This window comes from Equus quagga, chromosome 17 (genome assembly GCF_021613505.1).
Source record: "Equus quagga isolate Etosha38 chromosome 17, UCLA_HA_Equagga_1.0, whole genome shotgun sequence".
In the NCBI taxonomy this organism is placed as follows: Eukaryota; Metazoa; Chordata; class Mammalia; order Perissodactyla; family Equidae; genus Equus; species Equus quagga.
The window spans coordinates 8,275,453-8,294,568 of record NC_060283.1 but is presented as its reverse complement, the minus strand read 5'-3'; the positions used below and the strand labels follow the sequence as shown (position 1 = coordinate 8,294,568).

Genomic DNA, 19,116 nt, shown 5'->3' with positions numbered 1-19,116 from the left:
GATCTTAAACTCTGGCGATCTAACCTCCAGGGATGGTACTAGAAAAACCTTGAAGTAGCAACCTTATATGCCTTTTCCCTTTAGCAAAGTAATTATTTTCCAAGGTCTAGATATGCACTCTGAGACAACAACAGTAATGCTCACTTATAGGAACAGTTAATGTTCATTTATATGAAGAGTCAATGCTATATTACATTCACTTATATGAGTAACTGTGAGATGGGACAATTTTGTACACATACAAAGACACAGCCTGACCATGTCACATCCGTCATCCATATACATGTAAGTGAACTTAAAACCTATGTTTAAAAAAAGAAGGTGAGTGGTAGAAATATTGTATAATTCTGATTATTGCCATAAATAGCTCATGGTAATACTGTATCACTCATCATTTTAAGTAGGTTGAAAAATATTTGGATAACTAAAAAATACTCCAATAGTTTATGTGGAAGCTACTACCTTTTTGCTAATTACCTTTAAAGTACTGATTTATCCTTTACTTTTGGCACAACACACCTTAATACAGACTAACCAATAGGTTTAAATATGCCTGTTCAAATAATCTCTGAAATAACTGCATTCAAAAGACTAGCTCTGCACTAAAATGACAAAAACAACAAGTAGAACGAAGCTGAAAGACTAACAGGTAAAATTAATTATAAGGAACAATTTGTAGAGATCTGTGCAAATGACAGCACTTTTTCTAGAACTATCTAACTGAATTTTTAAAGGACTTAGAAAAAAAGCTGCACAGGTTAAATAAAAGTAGATGAGACTACTGAATCATAATTGGCTTTTTCAGTCCTATGGAAAACATAAATTCTAAGAAATAAGTTCTGTCAGGAAAGCATTATGGGGAAAAAAGTTTTAATGCTCCTCAAATATTTGAGATCACCTGAACAGTGATAAATTCAATGAAACCAGTCAATTGGAAGCAGTTACAATTGCTATTGCAGAAAATTCATACAGAATTTAGTTGATCAATTCGACAGTGTAGACCAAGATTTCTTAACCTCGGTGCTACTGATATTTTGGGCTGGTAACACTTTGTTTGGGAGCTATCCTATTCACTGTAGGATATTTAGCAGCATCTCTGGCCTCTGCCCACCAGATACCAGTAGCGCTCCCCCCTAGTTGTGAGAGCCAAAAATGTCTCCAGACATCGCTAAATGTCCCACCAGAGCAAAATCGCCCTGAGTTAAGAACCACTGGGGTAGAGCCAGGCTCAGTGCTCATCCTTACTGTCCAGAGAATACTGAACAGCAAATTAACTACAGTTATAGGAACATTTCACTGAGAAGAGTGCATGACTCAGGGTAAAGTTATGACCTGAGTTTTCCAGTCTCCTCTGGAAATACCACGTTCTCTAAAGGGCAAGAGCAACACACCCAAAAGCAGAAGCATAACATTTTCATGCCTTGTTCTCGCTGGCAGGCTAAAGTTGCTAATTCACAGACAAGGCCAGAGAAAACACATCATATGCGAGGGTAAGTGCTCTAAGGCCTTCGGCCAACTCCAGAACTGCTGGGTGTGGTTCCTTTTTGGTGATGGGGGGAGTGCTTTTATATACTCTACATTTTCTTAACATAGTAAGTGTGCTGGGAGATACACATATATTTTTAAGGTTATTTCAGGGAAAATACTACTTAAACCCAATTAAACAGAATATTGGGGGAAATTTACATTCTAATTAATTAAAGGGTTTAAGAGGAAGCTTTTTCTCAATCCATCTGCAGAAAATCTTTGTACTTTAGCCCAGAATGCTGAACAAAACCACTTTTTGTCAATTAAGGATTTTGTTGTACTTCAAGGCTTTATGAAGATTATGCCTAAACAGTATTGAAGATTCAGAAATGCAGAGACCAGGCTGAATCTAAAAATAATGCCAGGTTATACTACAGGGAAACAAAATCTTTTTAATTGAATGAGTTCAATATGTATCTTATTTGATTCTTCCCTAAAAATGAGACCACCACCAAAATCAATCTGGTTACCTGATTTAATTATCTGTGTTCTAGCTGAATAAGGCTTTCTTACTTGGCAATGTTTATTTGACTTGAATTCCTTATCATTTCAAGGCAGAAAAAGAGTTAATCTACTCCTGTCTGCTTATTCATCTTCTATATCAGCAAAGCCTATTTCCTAATTTGTAATATACTTTAGCTGTGAAATATATCTAACATGTTCTGACAATCGAAATGCATACCAGTAAAAAGCATTTTTTCAGAAATTTAAACAGAAGAGCAACTTTTCAATATCAATATTGATATTACAAACTACACTTCCCATCAAGTAACAAATCAACTCAAATGTAAGCAACCACCTATTGGGAAATCTGATTACATATTAACATGCAAATTAGAATTACTTGGGCTTTTTCTTTTTTTTTAACTGTTGCCTGGTCCCCCAATGAATTAAATCACAATGTGTGAGTGGATCCCAGGCATTGGCAGGTTTTAAAAACTCCAGGTTATTCTAATATGCTGCAGGGCTGAGAAGCACAGCTCTACAGCAACTAAAATATTCTTCTTTTAAATAAAAGCTTTCCCCTCACCTTTTCCCCCCGATGTTTTTTAGAAGATGTCCTCCTAGAACCTCACAGATAACTCAAGAAGACGTTTTAAAATTCAGATTAACTTTAAAAAGTAGTCGTGTTACCTGAACGATTTCTCAATATGAAACACAAGGCGATAGAAACTTTCACAGGCATGCCTAGTCATCATAGGCAAATTCTAAACCAGTTCTCAGACGAGTTCACCAGACCTAGGGTTCCCTAAGGTACCAGCTAGAAAACTTAAAGGAATAGGTGACCAAACCTAATAACTACTACCACTGGGGACCTGGGGAGACAGAGAGATCTTTATATTTCTTGCCTCTTACAATTCTCTATCATCTCGTTTTACATAATTACTGAGCACGTTCCTTATTCTATGATTTAGAAATTATAAAGAGGAAAAAAGCATGTGGGACAGCCCAGAAAACTAATTTTTAAAAAGCCTATTCTAAGCAAGCCCTATTTAGCGAAAACTAAGAAAATTATGCTAACACACAAGGTATTTATCCTCTATTGTTAATTTCATGATTACCCCAACGAGACAGTAAACCGCAGCTGGTACAACAAGCTGCACTAAAGTAACGCTACATTATGTGGATTCAGCCAAGCGTTTCCTTTACAGGTGTCCGAGCAGCAACACGCATTTCTGGACCAGAAGCTAGTTTCTGCGGGGATTGGAAAAAAGCCCTTATTTGAATTTCAGCACGCTGCAACGCTGAATACTCGACAAGGATTAAAGCTACGTGGGTCTCGCGTCTCCCAAAGCAAGCCAAAATGTGCAATCACGGTCCGGGGCCGTTAGTTCTCTCCTTCCTTTCACAAAACATTCCACCCAACTTCGTATTCAAATTTCAGGGCTGGATTTTTTTATTAAAAGATTCTTCAAACAACGTTTCCCCCCTTTTTTTTTTTTGCCTTTAGATTTCGCAAGTGAACTTCTGCCCACTTCCACAGCACACCCATCAAACGAGAGCAGGTAAAAGGACAGATGAAGTCGTCTCCCAGACTGTATGGCGACGATTGGTGCTTAATTCATACTTTCCCTATTTTTTGTCTTCAGGAAAGCCAAAGAACCACGGACTGTACCAAACGTACTCAAAGAACTGCCTATAAAACCAGTTTAGGCCACATTCTTGCATCTCCTTGAAGGAGATTAAGTGTGGGCTGGAAATAAACTCTCCGAACACTTGTTGTCACAGCCTCAAGGTCGTGAGGCTAAGAACGAAGCTTCCAACTCGAGACACCGTGCAGCCCTCCAGGGCTTTCCAAGCGGCCGAACAATAAAGCGGCCACCTTCCCGCCCCCTCGCCCGCGAACACGGTCAGAGACCCCGGCCGCAGGCCCCGGGCCGGGAGGGGGCAGTAGCCCCGGGGCGCCCGGCGCTGCCCAGGGCGGGGTCGAAGCCTCTGGACGCCGCCCCCCGGCCACTGGCCCCGGGGCCGCCCCGGGGGTGCCAGGCGGCAGCGCGAGCACGAGCGGCCTCCCCCGGGCGCAGGGCCCGACCCCCGAAGGCGCCGCCCGCGCCCGACCGGCCGAATTCGCGGGCCGAGGGACCCCGGCGAGGGGCGCGGCCCCAGTCCCGGACCCTGACCCTACCCCCGGCGCGAGCAGGCGGGCTCCTCGGAGCGACAGCAGGGAGGGCGGCGAGTGGCCACGGAGCGGGCCCGGGGAAAATTGGGCGCCTCACCTGCTCCTCCCGAGGCAGCCGCTACCGCTCGCTGAGGGGACAACATGGAGCCTCCGCCTTCAGCAGAAGCAGCAGGGGCGCAGCGAGGGCCGGGATGGGGCGGGAACGGACCAGGCCCTGAGGAGGGAAACGGGCGGGGCCTGGGCTCTAGAAGAAACTGGGGAAAAGGAGGGGCCCGCGGAACCGCAAAGCAGCCAGCACAGGGCGGGTCCCCGAGGCGCGACCAGCGGCCCAAGGCGAGCGCGGGGCGGGCCGGGGCGGGAAGGCGCACGCTTCCGAATCCCGCCACCGCCCAACACGAGTGCGCGTGCGCGGGAGCGCGAAGCGCGCCGCCGGCTACCTGGAGCTGCGCACTGGGCGCGACGGTCCGTTGGGAATTGTAGTCCCACGCTCTCAGGGTTCCCGCCCGCGGTCCCCGCTCTGCGCGCTCACCCGGGGCGAGGAGGAAGCGGAAGAGAGGGATGGGGCTGGGCTCGGCTCCTCGACTACCGAACTACAACTCCCAGCAGGCCGTGCGTGAGGGCTGGACCGGCCAGGACCCGGGACGGCTGGCTAGCCCGGCCCGGAGCCTCGTCTTGAGACCGGGTGGGGCCGCGGCCGAGGCTTTGGGGTAACCGGCTTCCAGCTCTTACTGGCCGCGTTTGAGACAGTTTCGATGTTTAACGCTGGCCGGGGCCATCGGTGGGGGGAGCTCTGCCTTAAGCACCGAAGGGAGGCCTCAACCCTGAAGAACGTCACTGGTTTTTAACGATTTTGACTTCACAAGGAGGGGAGGCCGTGACTTTATTACCGCCATCGGCAGCTGCCCCTCGCAGTCCCGTCCCTGGCCAAGCTGAGGGTGCGCCAACACCCCTCTGATAGCCCACGTGAGAACGTCCCGTGAAACCTCTTCCACCGGTTTGTCCGCCTCAGCCATGGCTGTCTTTTGTAAACCTCGGGTTTCCAAACCTCGTTCGGAAGGCGGTAGATGAATACAAAACAAGGTTCTCTGAAAATGCTTTTATTCACACTTCACATGTGATGGAGAAAATGTCAGTTGCCACAATTGAAGAATATTGTTATTTTGGACTTGTTGAGGTGGGGCAGTCGTCTCGGGGGTAGGGTAAGTAGCTGTGGAGCTTATGGGAGGCTAACACATTCTTCCCACCACCACCACCACCTCCTGGCATCATCATTGCCTCATTCATTCAACAAATTATTTCACTTTCTTTTTTCTGCCTCTGCCTTAACTATTATAACCTACCCAGAATCTCCTTCCAGCTGCCTCCAGCCCTGCCAAGCCCTTGAGCTGTTTTTACTGAGTGATTAGGCCAGAGGTGAAGAGTAAAGGTAATTCTACCTAATCTTACCTAAAGAGGTCCTGTTTTGATTTCTCTTCCCCTGCCCCTTCTGATTCTCCCCAAACTTTCAAGGCTATTTGAATACCCTTGACTCGAGATTTGAGTCTCGATTAGATCTAGACCAACTCGGGGGTGCAAGAAACTAGACATGAACATCAGAGCAAATGGTTCCTAGGGTTTCACACTGGATGTGGAGAAGGCAGGACCTACAGGATGCGACACAAATCCAGGGCATTATGTGGTGTGCTCAGAAAGAGAAAGGGGCCAAAGGCCGTGACTTGTCACAATTACAACACAGTGTAAGAATTTAAAATTGCACACACTTCGCAGCCTTCTCTATTGCTCTTCGCCATCCATCTCCAAAAGACTTCTTACCGTCTGACTTACGTTTTATGAGGTTTTTTTGTCTGTCTTTTCCCACTAGAATGTAAGTTCCAAACGGACAGGAATTTTTGTCTGTTTCTCTTTACTGCTATATTTATTAATATTTATTGAATGGATGAATAAAGCAAGCATATGATACACCTAACACCACTCACTCACTTTCTTGTTCCTTTAATATTAAGTACCTAATTTTTGCTTTTAAACAAAATACCTTGTTCTATTTTAAAGGCTCCCAATAGAGATCCACTGAAATCCATCCTGTCAGGAAGTGACAAGCAAATATTGACGTTACATCTGTCTCAATACAACATCAAGGTCAATGTTAGCACATCAGCTGTCCCCACACCTTGTAGAAGATTTTGGCATTTGGAACAGCACAGTACAAATTATAGGTAGACTTTAGGATTAGCCGCAGCTTAGAAAGCAAACCCTGTGAACAAGAAACATGTTTTGTTGTTATTTCCTTCTCAAATATCCAGGGTCATCAAAACAGTGGACATTCAAAATGCTAACTATTGATGATGCTGATTACAGCCTGCCTTCAGGCACGTCACTCTGAATTGAGTCTTGGCACAACCAGAGGCTGAGCTTTCCTTGTGATTTCCAGAAGTAGGTGACATGTAGACATGGTTGAATGGTGAAGGCCACTGGCTTTGGGGTCAGGCAGACCTGGCTTTGAATTCTGGCTCTGATGCTCACTAGCTGTGCAACCTTGGGTAAGTTACTTAACCTCTTTGAACTCGTTTCATCATCATCTGCCAAATGATTCAAATACTCAAGTCACAGAGTTGTTGTAGGTTAAATGAGATGTAAGTGACAATTATGACTGATGCATGGTTAGTGCTCAAAAAACGGTCATCATCATATTCATTCTGAAAAAGCAAAACAAAGTCATAAATATTAAAGATACTCAAGTATTTTATGAAGTGCAAAAATAGCCCAGTGGTTTTCTGCAGTGACATCCACGGTGACTCAGGTTCCAAAGCTTTCCAAAAATAGGGCATTTGTTACGTGTCCGGCACAGTGCTAGGCAGTAATGCTGCAGTGATGTGTAAGACACATTCCTGTCCTCCAAAGACTCACAGTCTTGTGGAGTAAACAGCCAAATAAATAATTATCCCCCACTGTGACTGTGCCGGGACACAGTTCGGCCATCTCTCCTACCACCTACTTGTAGGATCCATGTTTAAGCCATAGTCTGGGCCCTCAGAAGGGACAGACTGGACTCCTGGCATCCCTGGGCATCATTGAAATATCTGGACCTTACTTTGCTCATATATAAAATGAGTTAATGATTTGGTGTCCTCATTTATCCAAAGGAAATAGTCAACCCCGACTCATAGTGTGTTATGACGTTGAATATCAGGCCCTCAACATGCTAACACAGTAAAAGCTCAAGACCTGTAAGCTGCTTCGTTATTGTTATTTTGGCCAACAGCACAGCTGTCTAACGCTTCAAAAAGACACTAGAAAAGATTGCTAGAGGGGCTGGCCCCGTGGCCCAGTGGTTAAGTTTGTGCACTCTGCTGCAGGCGGCCCAGTGTTTCGTTGGTTCGAATCCTGGGCGCGGACATGGCACTGCTCATCGAGCCACGCTGAGGCAGCGTCCCACATGCCACAACTAGAAGGACCCACAACGAAGAATATACAACTATGAACCAGGGGGCTTTGGGGAGAAAAAGGAAAAAAATAAAATCTTGAAAGAAAAAAAGATCGCTAGAATTTCCTGTTAAGGAAAGGAAGCAACATGCCTAACAGCGTGTACAGCATGTTATCATTTGTGTTAAAAAGGTGGATGAGGACATAGATTTGCTATATTCAACTTCGCACTTGCCACAAAAAGCTCCTAACAGTAGTTACCCATGTGTGTGTAGAGGGGGAGACCAGTGGGTGGAGAGGGGTTAGTGATAGAAGAAACCTTTATAGTCTATAGACTTTTGAATATATACGTTTATGAACATGTATACATGATGTGAATATATCCCCCCCAATTTTTTTTTTTCCTTTTTATCCTCAAAGCCCCCCGGTACATAGTTGTATATTCTTCGTTGTGGGTCCTTCTAGTTGTGGCATGCGGGACGCTGCCTCAGCATGGTTTGATGAGCAGTGCCATGTCCGTGCCCAGGATTCGAACCAACGAAACACTGGGCCGCCTGCAGCAGAGTGCACAAACTTAACCACTGGGCCACGGGGCCAGCCCCCCCAAAAAATTTTTTTAATTAAAATATATAAATTTTCTCTAAAAGTCAAGAAAAAAAATGGGGTAATGGGATGGCCTAGAAACTGAGGTGGGAAATTAGCCGTGTAAATACCAGTCCTATAAGGACAAGGACAAGGAAGAAGAGGCCTAGCTCAGTGCCTCAGCAGTAAAAATTGCTCAGCAGAACTCCCGAGAAACGGCTGTGCTCCACTGAACATTTAAAAAATCCCATCAGAGCCCTTCCTTGCCTGAAAACTTTTACTGAATCCCCATTAGCCTTAAGACAAAGCCTTGGTGCTTTATGCTATATTACTGCTTCTCTACACTCTGGCCCCAAACTATCTTCCCCATTTACCTCCCCCTTGTCCCACTTCACGCCCTTGGCTCTAGCCAACCTGGGCTAACCACATCCAAAACACCTTACACACGGCCACACTTCTGAGCCTCCAGCCACCACAGAGGGCTATGCAATCTACGTGTTGTGCTAAGGCAGCCTGGGGAGGGGAGGAGCAAGAGGGGATCAAATCTAGGCCACATTCTGCTAGCCAAGCTGGCAGTAAAGTGTATCATGGGCCAGGCTGGGAGCAAGGGGTGTTTTTTCGTGACTAGTTTGCCCAGAAAGAGGTCTTATTGTATACTTGCACAAAAGCAGCCTTGCATTTGCTGCACGTCATTCCCCCTGCCTTTATGACCTCCTTACCCCTCCAAACTCCTATCTGACTTTGAGCTTCTTCGCAAAACCTCCCCAAGCCTCTATAACTCCAGAGAGATTCCCTTCTCTCCTAAATTCATCCAATTCACTTGCCATCTAATCAAAGCATTATTGTTTTGTCTTGTTTGGGGTTGTTTTTGGTTGCTATTTGATTTGCAATTTTTAAACTTTACGTGAGTATATTCTAAGCCCCAACTAGCTTGTAGGCTCATTGAAGACAGGACAAACATATGTTTTGGATCTCTCCAGATTTTCCAGGATAGTGTCAAACACACAGCAGGTGATCAGTAAATATTTGTGGAACAAATCGCATACACAAAGAACATCCCAGTCAAGAGTCAGTCTCAGGGAAGTTTGCTCATACAGCAAGAGAGAGCAGGAAAGAAAGGCAGCTTCAGAAATTAGGCCAAGCACAAAGACCTCTTATGTAAAAAATCTGAAGGGTCAGAAAAGACCACCAAGACCACATCGCCATGTCTTGATTTTTAGCTTCTTTTCTCTGCTTCTACATATCATGGAAATGGGCTTCCTTTCCAGCCAGGGTCTCTAGATTCAGCAATTGCTGTCAGGGTTAGAGACTCGCATCCTTCATTTCCTTATCCAGCACCTAATAATGTAAATTTTTAAAATTTATGCATTTATCAGAATGAGTAGATAACTGGCTTGGTTATCAGATTGGCTTGTATTTCCCTTTGCCATCTAAAGGACAGACTGCGGCATTATCACCTGATTTTGTAAGTGCCAGAATAAGATATTTGCCACCAAGTTATTTTGGGAAATATTCTGCTGTGCATTTTTTCAGAGCATTGCAATGGCCAAGAGTTTTTTTCCTGTCTGGGCTTTACCTGACCTTAAAAACTGTCAAAGGCAAATGTAGCCCACTGCCTGTTCTAGAAGATTTCCAGTGGCCAGATCTCTTTTCCTCTCTGGCCACCTGGCTGGCTAACTTCTCCTTCATGAGGCTGCATCTTACAGGATCTGCTGATTCTGCAATTGTCCTTTGGGTCATCAATTGCTTCTTTAGCAATAACAAAACCTACGGCCTTCATTTTTATTATTTCCAGGCTATGTTCCCTTTTATGAGAATTATGCACATTTCAAATATTTTGACTGATGTAAAGAGAAGGCTTTGAATTTCTCAAGCCAACCAAAGAGAAGCCAAAAAATGAACAAAATTCAGGATAGGCAAATTAATAGTTTTCAAATACATTTTATGCTAAGGACCCCTTTTAGGCTACGAATGAAATTCAATTATGTGTATTTTATGTCATATTCTCAATTTTTAATACCTCATTTTACCATCCCCCATAACCACAGCAGGATGTTATCTCCTGGCTTTTCTCATTAGCTCGGCTTTTTTTCCTTCAAGATATGTCTTCTTTCCCTGATAGTCTATTCAAAGGAAAAGACAACCTTAAGACCCAGGGTGGACCCCTCTTTGGGAATAGGAACGCGGTAAGAATATGAAGCAGGTTCTGCAGCTGCATTGCAATGTGACTGGAATGAATAATAGCTTTTCATTCTGTACAGTATCTTTCTCCACCTACCAAACGGAAGACCGTGCCGTCTCTGCCTCATGGTGATGAGATACTACGACACATCCAGAAAAATTCATGCAGCACCTTGCAGTGGGGGGGTCTCCTCCACATGGGGGTTTTCACTGTTCACGAGTCACAGGCAGAAACGCATCAGAAAAAAGACATCGGCTCTGGAATTTATGGGAGAGAGAGTCTCCAGCTAATGGAAGCAAAAAGAAACTTCTACCGTTAAAACACATCATCTGCCGACCCTAAAACATTCACAGGAGTCGTGAGGAAACGTTAACCCGCAGGCCCCCCTCCCGCTTCGGCCGCAGTGGTGGGCGTGGCCTGGTGCTTGGGCCACGCCCCGTGCGTCTGGTCCCCGAGGGGCGCGGCCCACCGCCGCCGCTGGCGCGGGCGCTGCGTGACGCCCGCTCTGCCCCGCCTCCCCTGCAGGAGCGCGGAGGGACAGTTCTTGCGCCTGCGCCCTGCGTCTCTGGGCGCCTCGACGCGGCCGCCCCCGCCCCCGCCGCCCGCCCGAGGGCCCTTTGTGCGCCTGCGCGCTCGCTCTCCCGCCCTCTCGCTGCGCTCGGCTGAGTCGGTCAGTCTGTCGGAGTCCGTCCTCGGAGCAGGAGGTGTGAAGCGACTTCGGAGAGCCTGCTGGCCGATTATCTTCTTTACCCTCCCTCTCTCCCGCCCCGCGTCTCTCTTCACCCCTCTCCCGCTCCTGCTCGCGCAGCCATGGCGGAGCCGTCGGCGGCCACCCAGTCCCCGTCCGTCTCCTCGTCGTCCTCCGGGGCCGAGCCCTCCGCGGCCGGCGGCGGCGGCGGGAGCCAGGGAGCCTGCCCCGCCCTGGGGGCGAAGAGCTGCGGCTCCTCCTGTGCGGGTGAGGCGCCGGGGCCCCCGCCCTCGGGGGGTCGGGGGAGGCTGCAGCCCCGGGCACGGGCGGCTGGAAGCCGGGCTCCGGGCGGGGGGAGCGTGAGGTCGTGCAGGCGGTGAGGGAATAACGGGGTGTGCGGAAAACTGGTGGGGGCGGGGAGAGAGTCTGGAGGGTGGGCATCCGCGCCGAGCCCCGGCAGGTGGGGAAACACGGCAGTACGGGGGAGCCGTGCGCTGAACCGGGCGATTTAGTGGAGGATTAGGTAGATTGAGAGGATTGGGGCGGATTGGTCGTGGGAGAAACGGTTAGTTAGATTTTGAGCCGATGGTGGTGGAAGGGTTGCGCTGCAGGTTTGCAGACAGGTGTCGACATAATCAGACCTTGCCTGGTAGGCTTCCAAAAATATGCATATTTTTCTGGTTGCCCTGGGGGAGGATGAGGAAGTTTAATGGAAACATTGTAGGCGTTTTCTATACTGTTTTTATCTGCCTTGAATTGGTTGAGGCTAGACTCCCTAACTGCCCGATTTTTCTGAGGCTCCTGGGTAGAAGGAGGCGTGATGAGAATAGCTCGAGGGAGATTTGGGAGGGAGCTCCTGCTGGTTCAAGATGGATCCGTGGCTGCCTCTGCAACACAGTCTGCTCTTCCCTGGCGCGGCGTGGGGGTGGGGACATGCAATCAGTTGCTTATATTCTAGAAGGTAATAAATAGAGTCACGCCAAGCCATCAACGTATTTTGATTCCATGTTTCCTGTGATCTGTTATTGATCGCAGTATAACAAAAGGGGGTGTTTACCGCAGAAAGGGGGGAGGGGGAGACAATTCAGACAAAGGGGCTGGTTGAACCCCCTTCTCCTCCCATCTCTGAAAGCCTAGGAGGGAAGCTGTGACCGCTTTTCGTTTCCATTGTATCCGCGGCTGCCTGCCGGTGGGAGCTGGCTGGCACGCTCCCCTCGTGCGGAGATCTGCAGTGCAGATGCCTTATTGAGGGGGAAAAAAATGCACCACGAGCAAGTGGTGGCTCTTAAAGGAACTCAGGCTTTGAAGAAGGGGGGAAAAAGGCTTTTTATCAAAAGAAGGGCCATAAAACTAGTAGAATACAGATAATTTTGCCCTCTGGTTATCTTCCTTAAAGGATTTTGAGAGGTTTTAAAATGCTTGTCTCCTCTGCCAGAAGCTTGGGTTGATCGTTCTAGAGGACATACAATTTCTGATCTCAGCTTTAAATATACTCCCTATGTGTTTTTCGAACTGTACCTTTCCACATAAGAGCTGTTGGATTTTCCAGTGTGGTTATGGCCATTTCAGTAGAAACAGTGTTAGAGGAAGCTTCTGCGAGGTCAAGATTAGCTGGCCAGATAGAAGAATGAGGCAGCAAATTTAGAACCCGTGTTCCCTTTGAACCACCAGCGTTTCTCCTCCAAATTTTTGTGTTCTGGGCAAAGGTCCAGATGAACAGCAGCTTCCCTATAACTTAGCAACTCAGTGTTTTGACTTTATAATCATTTGTCATTGCGAACTGGTCAGTTGTTGGCTCTCCTGTGCATACTTTTTGATTTTTCTTGATTTTAAGTTTTTTATTAACCTGAAAAATAAGCTAGATTGATGCTCTATCCTAAACTCTTATCCATTACAAATGTATGTATGTTAATGTTTAAAAAGCATTAATACAGTTTTGGTGGGCTCAGTGCAAGATCCTCATTCGTCAGGTCACTACTTGAAAAGTTTAGCTTAAGAGAATGCAATGTATGGTCATCATTTCATTGCAGAAGCTCTTCCTCCTTGTGGAATGTTTTCTCCATCTCTCAGAGGAAATGTCTCAGGCTTCTGCACCATGAAAATAAGATGAAACTTACTATTCCAAAATTTAACTCATTTAAAACAGATGCTAAAAAAAAATCTACCTTGGGGGCTGGCCCAGTGGCGCAGCGGTTAAGTGCACACGTTCCGCTTTGGTGGCCCGGGGTTTGCTGGTTCGGATCCCGGGTATGGACATGGCACCGCTTGGCAAGCCACGCTGTGGTAGGCATCCCACATATAAAGTAGAAGAAGATGGGCATGGATGTTAGCTCAGGGCCGGTCTTCCTCAGCAAAAAGAGGAGGATTGGCAGCAGATGTTAGGTCAGGGTTGATCTTCCTCAAAAATAAATAAATAAAATTAATTTAAAGAAATCTACCTTGATTGTTTAAAAAACTGCAAGTGTTGATATCAACCTTCAGCTTTATATTCTTTCACCGATCTCCTCTTGGCTTTAGAGACTTTCAAAAAGTTAAAGAAGAGTAAGTGGTCGTTTGGCGTACTGCAGGAAACAATTCAGTCCTGACTGACTTGTTCGGTAACAAATTTTAGAAATACTCCTTCCTACCCAAAGGTGGAGAATGAGCTATGGTCCGCTGCCTCGGGTACTAGTGCAGCCAGGAATGTAATATGTTTGGAGAAGAGAAAGGAGGTCAGGGGCCAGGATTGGCTTCCCAGATTTCGGCCTTTGAAGGAAACCAGAGATTTCAAAGGCAGAAATTTGAGGTTGAGATAAAAGACACTTAAATATTTAGTGTTGTTTTCAGGATGAAGGTTGCCTTCGTTACACGTCAAGTGTGGATACATGTCTAATGGTTTACGAATACCTGAACTTTAAAACTGCTTTAATAGTTGACTGGTTATAGCCTTTGAAATCTTATAACTTGTTGGAGACTGCTCTCTATTATTGCCATGAAACTCGTGATGCCAAAATAAAGCTGCATTTCTAATATCTGTCTGTGGAAATTAGCCCAAAGCAAAAACAGCTTGAACAATTAAAAAACAATGTTTTTGCTTTAAATATTTCTTTCCTCACTCATGAAACCTAGTTGTTTTGTTACTTTTTATGGCATCATTTTCACACTTTGTTCTAAAATGTCAATTAAATGTGAGTATGTAATTTGTATTTTCCATCTTAACCCTTAAATAAAAAGGAATTTGACCACCTGTTCAACACTGACATGATCTGTGTTATGTTCATGTCAGATTATCAGTGACAGTATGACATGGTGATAAACACACAGACTTGAGCCCCAGAGCCACCTAAATTTCAATCCTGACACTGTCTCTTATTAATTACATGACCTTGTGCAAATCCTGAGCCTCAGTGATGTGACCTAGACGAATTGGCTTTGCACCCTTAAATCCTAACTTTTATTCAATGACACTACCTAATATTTGATACATCTGTCTGCATGTTACAAACTATTTGCACAGTTACAAAATAGCAATTGAATTACGTGATAAATCATACTCTTCCTCACAATAAGGGAAGATCTTATATCTTTTTCTTCTTTCTAAAAGTGAGTCCATTGTTTCAGCTTTTGAACCCCTCACCTTAGTCTTTTAACAGCTGCCACCCGTTTGACTCAGTTTGTCTGTTAAAGCTGTGGGCCGGGGAGCCAAGATGTTTTGTAGATGATTTGGCATAATATCAATATGCTTAAATATTTTCTGCAGCATTCTGACCATAATAAGTGTAGTTATGACACATTATGAAACTCCTGTCAGTGGAAGCAAGAGGGCAGGAGACAGCAGGAGTGGTCGTGTCAGTATGGTTTACAAATGCCTGTTGACTTGGATGGTTTTTATTCCCCAGGAATAAAAGGTTTCTTTTAATGCTGTTTTCTTTTAGAGTCAAATTCACAAATAATTAAGCACTCTGATGAAACAAACCGGTCTACGTATATTTAACAGGCAGACCTTAGCCCTAAATTGAAATCTCTAGGAGATTGTTTATGAAGTTGCTGATAAGAGCATCAGTGTTTCTGTTTTAATTATTTTAGAGATGGTCTGAAAACAAAACTAATATTTCTGCTTTTGCTGTATTCTCCAGTGAGGAATTTATGTATTCTTCCTGATATCGGATTCACCTGTCTAATCCTGTGCGTGTTTCAGGCGCTTGTAAATGATCCTGGATAGTGAAGGAATTGGTGACGTGTCGTTGAAGGGAAAAGGGAGAGTTAAGGTTTCCGGTTTTATTTGAGCCAAGAGGTTGTTTGTTCTGTAGAAAGGCACTTCTCTTTAGACTAGCCGTAATCTTAGAATTTACCCATTTTGTAATTCTGAGGCTGGAAATAAATGATTCGCTATGCATATTTGTTCTGTGTACTTATCTTATAGTTTGTGTTCAACTTTATCGTTAATGATGATTTTGTACCTGCCTCCTAAACTGTATAGGCTGGTCAGAAATTATAATAATAAATTTCGTAGTAAAACCTTTTAGATAAAAATTACCAAATTGATATTATGTTCATATAAGTAACTCATTCAGGAGTTCCCCAGGAAACTGACTTACCTTTTATTCTGTTCATTTATAACAGCTGTTAATTCTAGAATTATTTTGGATCATTCAATATGTTATAGATGTGTTGAATATGCTAGATAAGTTTGGCTATCATCAGTATTTCTTGTGATTGCATCATTGAAGTCCCTTACTACATATCTGTGACTTACATAAGACTTGTTACTCTGCGATATTGCAATTTCAGAGAGAATCCGTTTAAACTGTATTGGATTTTTGTTTCTATTTTACATTATTGGGGGGAAATAGTCTGCAGGTAGCCCACTCTTGTGATGGCCTTTTTAAATTTCAAAGAAATGTTCTTACCCACTTTCTCCAGTCAGCTGTAAGCACGTGATCGTAACCTAACCAGGAGGGACACGTGAGCTTTTTGACAGTTCCTCATTGGCAGCTTGCCCCTGAGCATATGTTGAAGGGTATTCTGGAAAGTGTTCTTCGCAAAACTAATATAGGGCCCCTTTTGTCCTGTTACCTGAAAGCTTTTCAGCAGTGAGCCTTGTCTTCATGTTCCATAGGAGGGAGAAATATTTTCTTTTTATATCTTAGATTTGTGTCTTGCTTTATGGTTTAAGTTGTACCCATACATTAACTGAATTCAGCAGATGTTTGAGCATATGTTAAAGCTTTTTGTTAGGTGCTGTGGGAGTTAGGAAGGTAAAAAAACAGATCATCCCTCTAGAGGCTGTATTCGGTAGGAGAAAGACTTGTCTTATGTTTATCTGCGAGGTAGGTAGTGATATAAACCTCATTTTACAGATGAGGAATGAGACTCAGAGAGATTAAATTATATACCCAAAGGTTTGTGGCTGTGAAGTTAAGGGTAAAATACAACTAAGGGATTGAGGGCCCAATTTAGTTCTCTTTCAAATAATACATAGTGCCTCACTTTAAAATTTGAAAAAACCTGTGATAAAAATGACTTAGTCATCCTCTTGAATTCAGTTATCAGTTTAACTTTAAAACCTTAATTTCTGGTCCCATGGTTCCTAAGCCAGGGGGCTTTTTTTTTTTTTTTTGAGGAAGATTAGCCCTGAGCTAACTACTGCCAATCCTCCTCTTTTTTTGCTGAGGAAGACTGCCCTGAGCTAACATCCATGCCCATCTTCCTCTCCTTTATACGTGGGATGCCTACCACAGCATGGCTTTTGCCAAGCGGTGCCATGTCCACACCCAGGATCCGAGCCAGCGAACCCCGGGCCGCCGAGAAGCGGAACGTGCGAACTTAACCCCTGTGCCACCGGGTCAGGTCAACTCTCTCCTTCTTGAAATAGCTTTTTCATTTGTCTTCCATGATATCACGTAGACTTGTACTGGCTACTCCTCTGTCTCCTTTGCTTGTTCTTTTTTTTTTTTTTCCAATTGCGATACAATTCACATAATATCAAAAGCACCATTTTAAAGTGGTTTTTAGTATATACACAAGGTTGTGCAGCCATCCTCACTATCTAATTCCAGAACATGTTCATCACCCCTGCCCACCCAAAAAACCCCATACCTGTTACCAGTCACTCTCCGTTCCTCCCTCTCCCCATTTCTTGGCAACCACTAATCTACCTTCTGACTCTAGGGATTTCCTTATTTGGGGAGTTTCATGTTGCCAATTCTTTTATATCTCCCCAGCTTCTAAAATTTAGAGTGCTGTACAACTCACTTCTCAGAACTTTTCTCAGTCTGTGTTCGTTGGGCTCATTTAAGATACCCTTCTTGTGGTTTGAAATGCCATGTATAAATTGAAGACTTCCAAATCTTTTATCTTCTGCCTCCATGTCTAATAGGCATCTCTAACTTACTATGTCTAAAGCTAAGCACCTGATGTTTATTTTTAAATCTGTCCTTCTCACTGTCGTCTCCATTTTAGTAATTGGCCATTCTGGCCATCTTTTGCCCAAATCACAAAGCTTAGGGTCTTCCTTGATGCCTCTGTTTCCTTCATATGTCTATGAGCAAATCCTGTTGATTCTACCTTCAGAATATATCCAGTGTCTGACCAATTTTCTCAGCCTCCACTGCCCCCACCGTGGTCCAGGCTACTATCACAGCTCTCCTGGATTATTGCATTTGCCTCCTAACTGGTCTCCGTACTTTCTCCCTTGCTTCTCTTCGGTCTCTTCTCTGCACAGCAGCTGGTATAAGCCTGTGAGAAATGTGAGTTGGATCATGTCCCTCATGGGCAAACGCTGCAGTGGTTTCCCATCACGCTCGCAGTAACGTCCGTAGAAAGCTCGTGAAGCCCTGTAGGATCTGGCCAGCCTCCCCCTTGCTCACCCAGCTTCAGCCACACTGACCACCTTGCCGTTTTTCGTGGCAGAATACCCCTCTACCTCCGAGTCTTGTTTCCTGTTCACTCTGCCTAGAAGGCTCTTCCCTCATATATCCTGGCAGCTCTTCACTCCCTCACCTCCTTTAGCTCTTTGCCTTACCACCTTATATAAATTGCACAAGAAAAAGAACACTTTTTAGGCCTCCCCTGCTTTGTTTTTCTTACCACTTGTCATAATCTATCTTACTGTATTTGACGTATTTATTTTATTGTCTATCTTCCACACTAGAATATAGGTTCCATCAGAGTGGAGATTTTTGCTGTTTCTTCTCCATGTCTAATGCCCGGACAGAACCTGGCACAAAGCAAGCTCTCAGCTATTTTTGAATCAGAGCAGAGACCTTATTGTTTTTGTTCAGCAGCTAAAACTAGTTCTTGGCTCTTAATAGGTGTTGAGTAAATGTTTCTGGAATGAATGAATGGATGGAGAAACTCTTCCCAGAAAAACATAGATATGAACAAAGTATTGCATATACTTTCACAGGGTTCATGAGCTGTGAAATCCGTTTTGATTAAGAACATTTGTTTGTTTAAGACTTTATTTTCCCTTTTTCTCCCCAAAGCCCCCCGGTACATAGTTGTATATTTTAGTTGTCGGTCCTTCCCGTTGTGGCATGTGGAACACCACCTCAGCATGGCCTGATGAGCGGTGCCATGTCCGTGCCAGGATTCGAACTGGTGAGACCTTGGGCCGCTGAAGCGGAGCGCATGAACCCAACCACTCAGTCTCAGGGCTGGCCCAGAACATTTGTTGGGTTTTGTTTTTTTTTTTTTAAAGATTTTATTTTTTTCCTTTTTCTCCCCAAAGCCCCCCAGTACATAGTTGTATATTCTTCGCTGTGGATCCTCCTAGTTGTGGCATGCGGGATGCTGCCTCAGCGTGGCTTGATGAGCAGTGCCATGTCCGCGCTCAGGATTCGAACCAACGAAACACTGGGCCGCCTGCAGCGGAGCACGTGAACTTAACCACTCAGCCATGGGGCCAGCCCCAGAACATTTGGTTTTTGGAAATCGAATTATAGTAATCCTCTCTTACTCGAGGGGAATATACATTCCAAGACCCCCAGTGGATGCCTGAAACTGCAGTAGTACTGAGCCCTGTATGCACTGTGTTTTTTTGTATGCATGCATACCTATCATAAAGTCTAATGTATAAATTAAGCCCAGGAATAGAATATCTGAATTTCCAGCATC

At 44.8% G+C, this 19,116-nt stretch overlaps 2 protein-coding genes across 2 annotated transcripts in view; one reads left to right on the top strand and one right to left on the bottom strand.

Annotated features, from left to right (window-relative positions):
* ATL3 (atlastin GTPase 3) overlaps positions 1–4,500 on the bottom strand; it is a 44,268-nt gene extending 39,768 nt beyond the window's left edge. Inside the window, exon 1 of the mRNA XM_046643147.1 lies at positions 4,245–4,500. Within this exon, the coding sequence (XP_046499103.1) occupies positions 4,245–4,290 (46 nt within the window). The 5' untranslated portion in view covers positions 4,291–4,500. The remainder of the gene's footprint in view (positions 1–4,244) is intronic.
* Positions 4,501–10,965: 6,465 nt separating this feature from the next.
* The window catches only part of RTN3 (reticulon 3), a 59,632-nt gene continuing 51,481 nt past the window's right edge, over positions 10,966–19,116 (top strand). Inside the window, exon 1 of the mRNA XM_046643237.1 lies at positions 10,966–11,286. Coding sequence (XP_046499193.1) covers positions 11,142–11,286 — 145 coding nt within the window. The 5' untranslated portion in view covers positions 10,966–11,141. The remainder of the gene's footprint in view (positions 11,287–19,116) is intronic.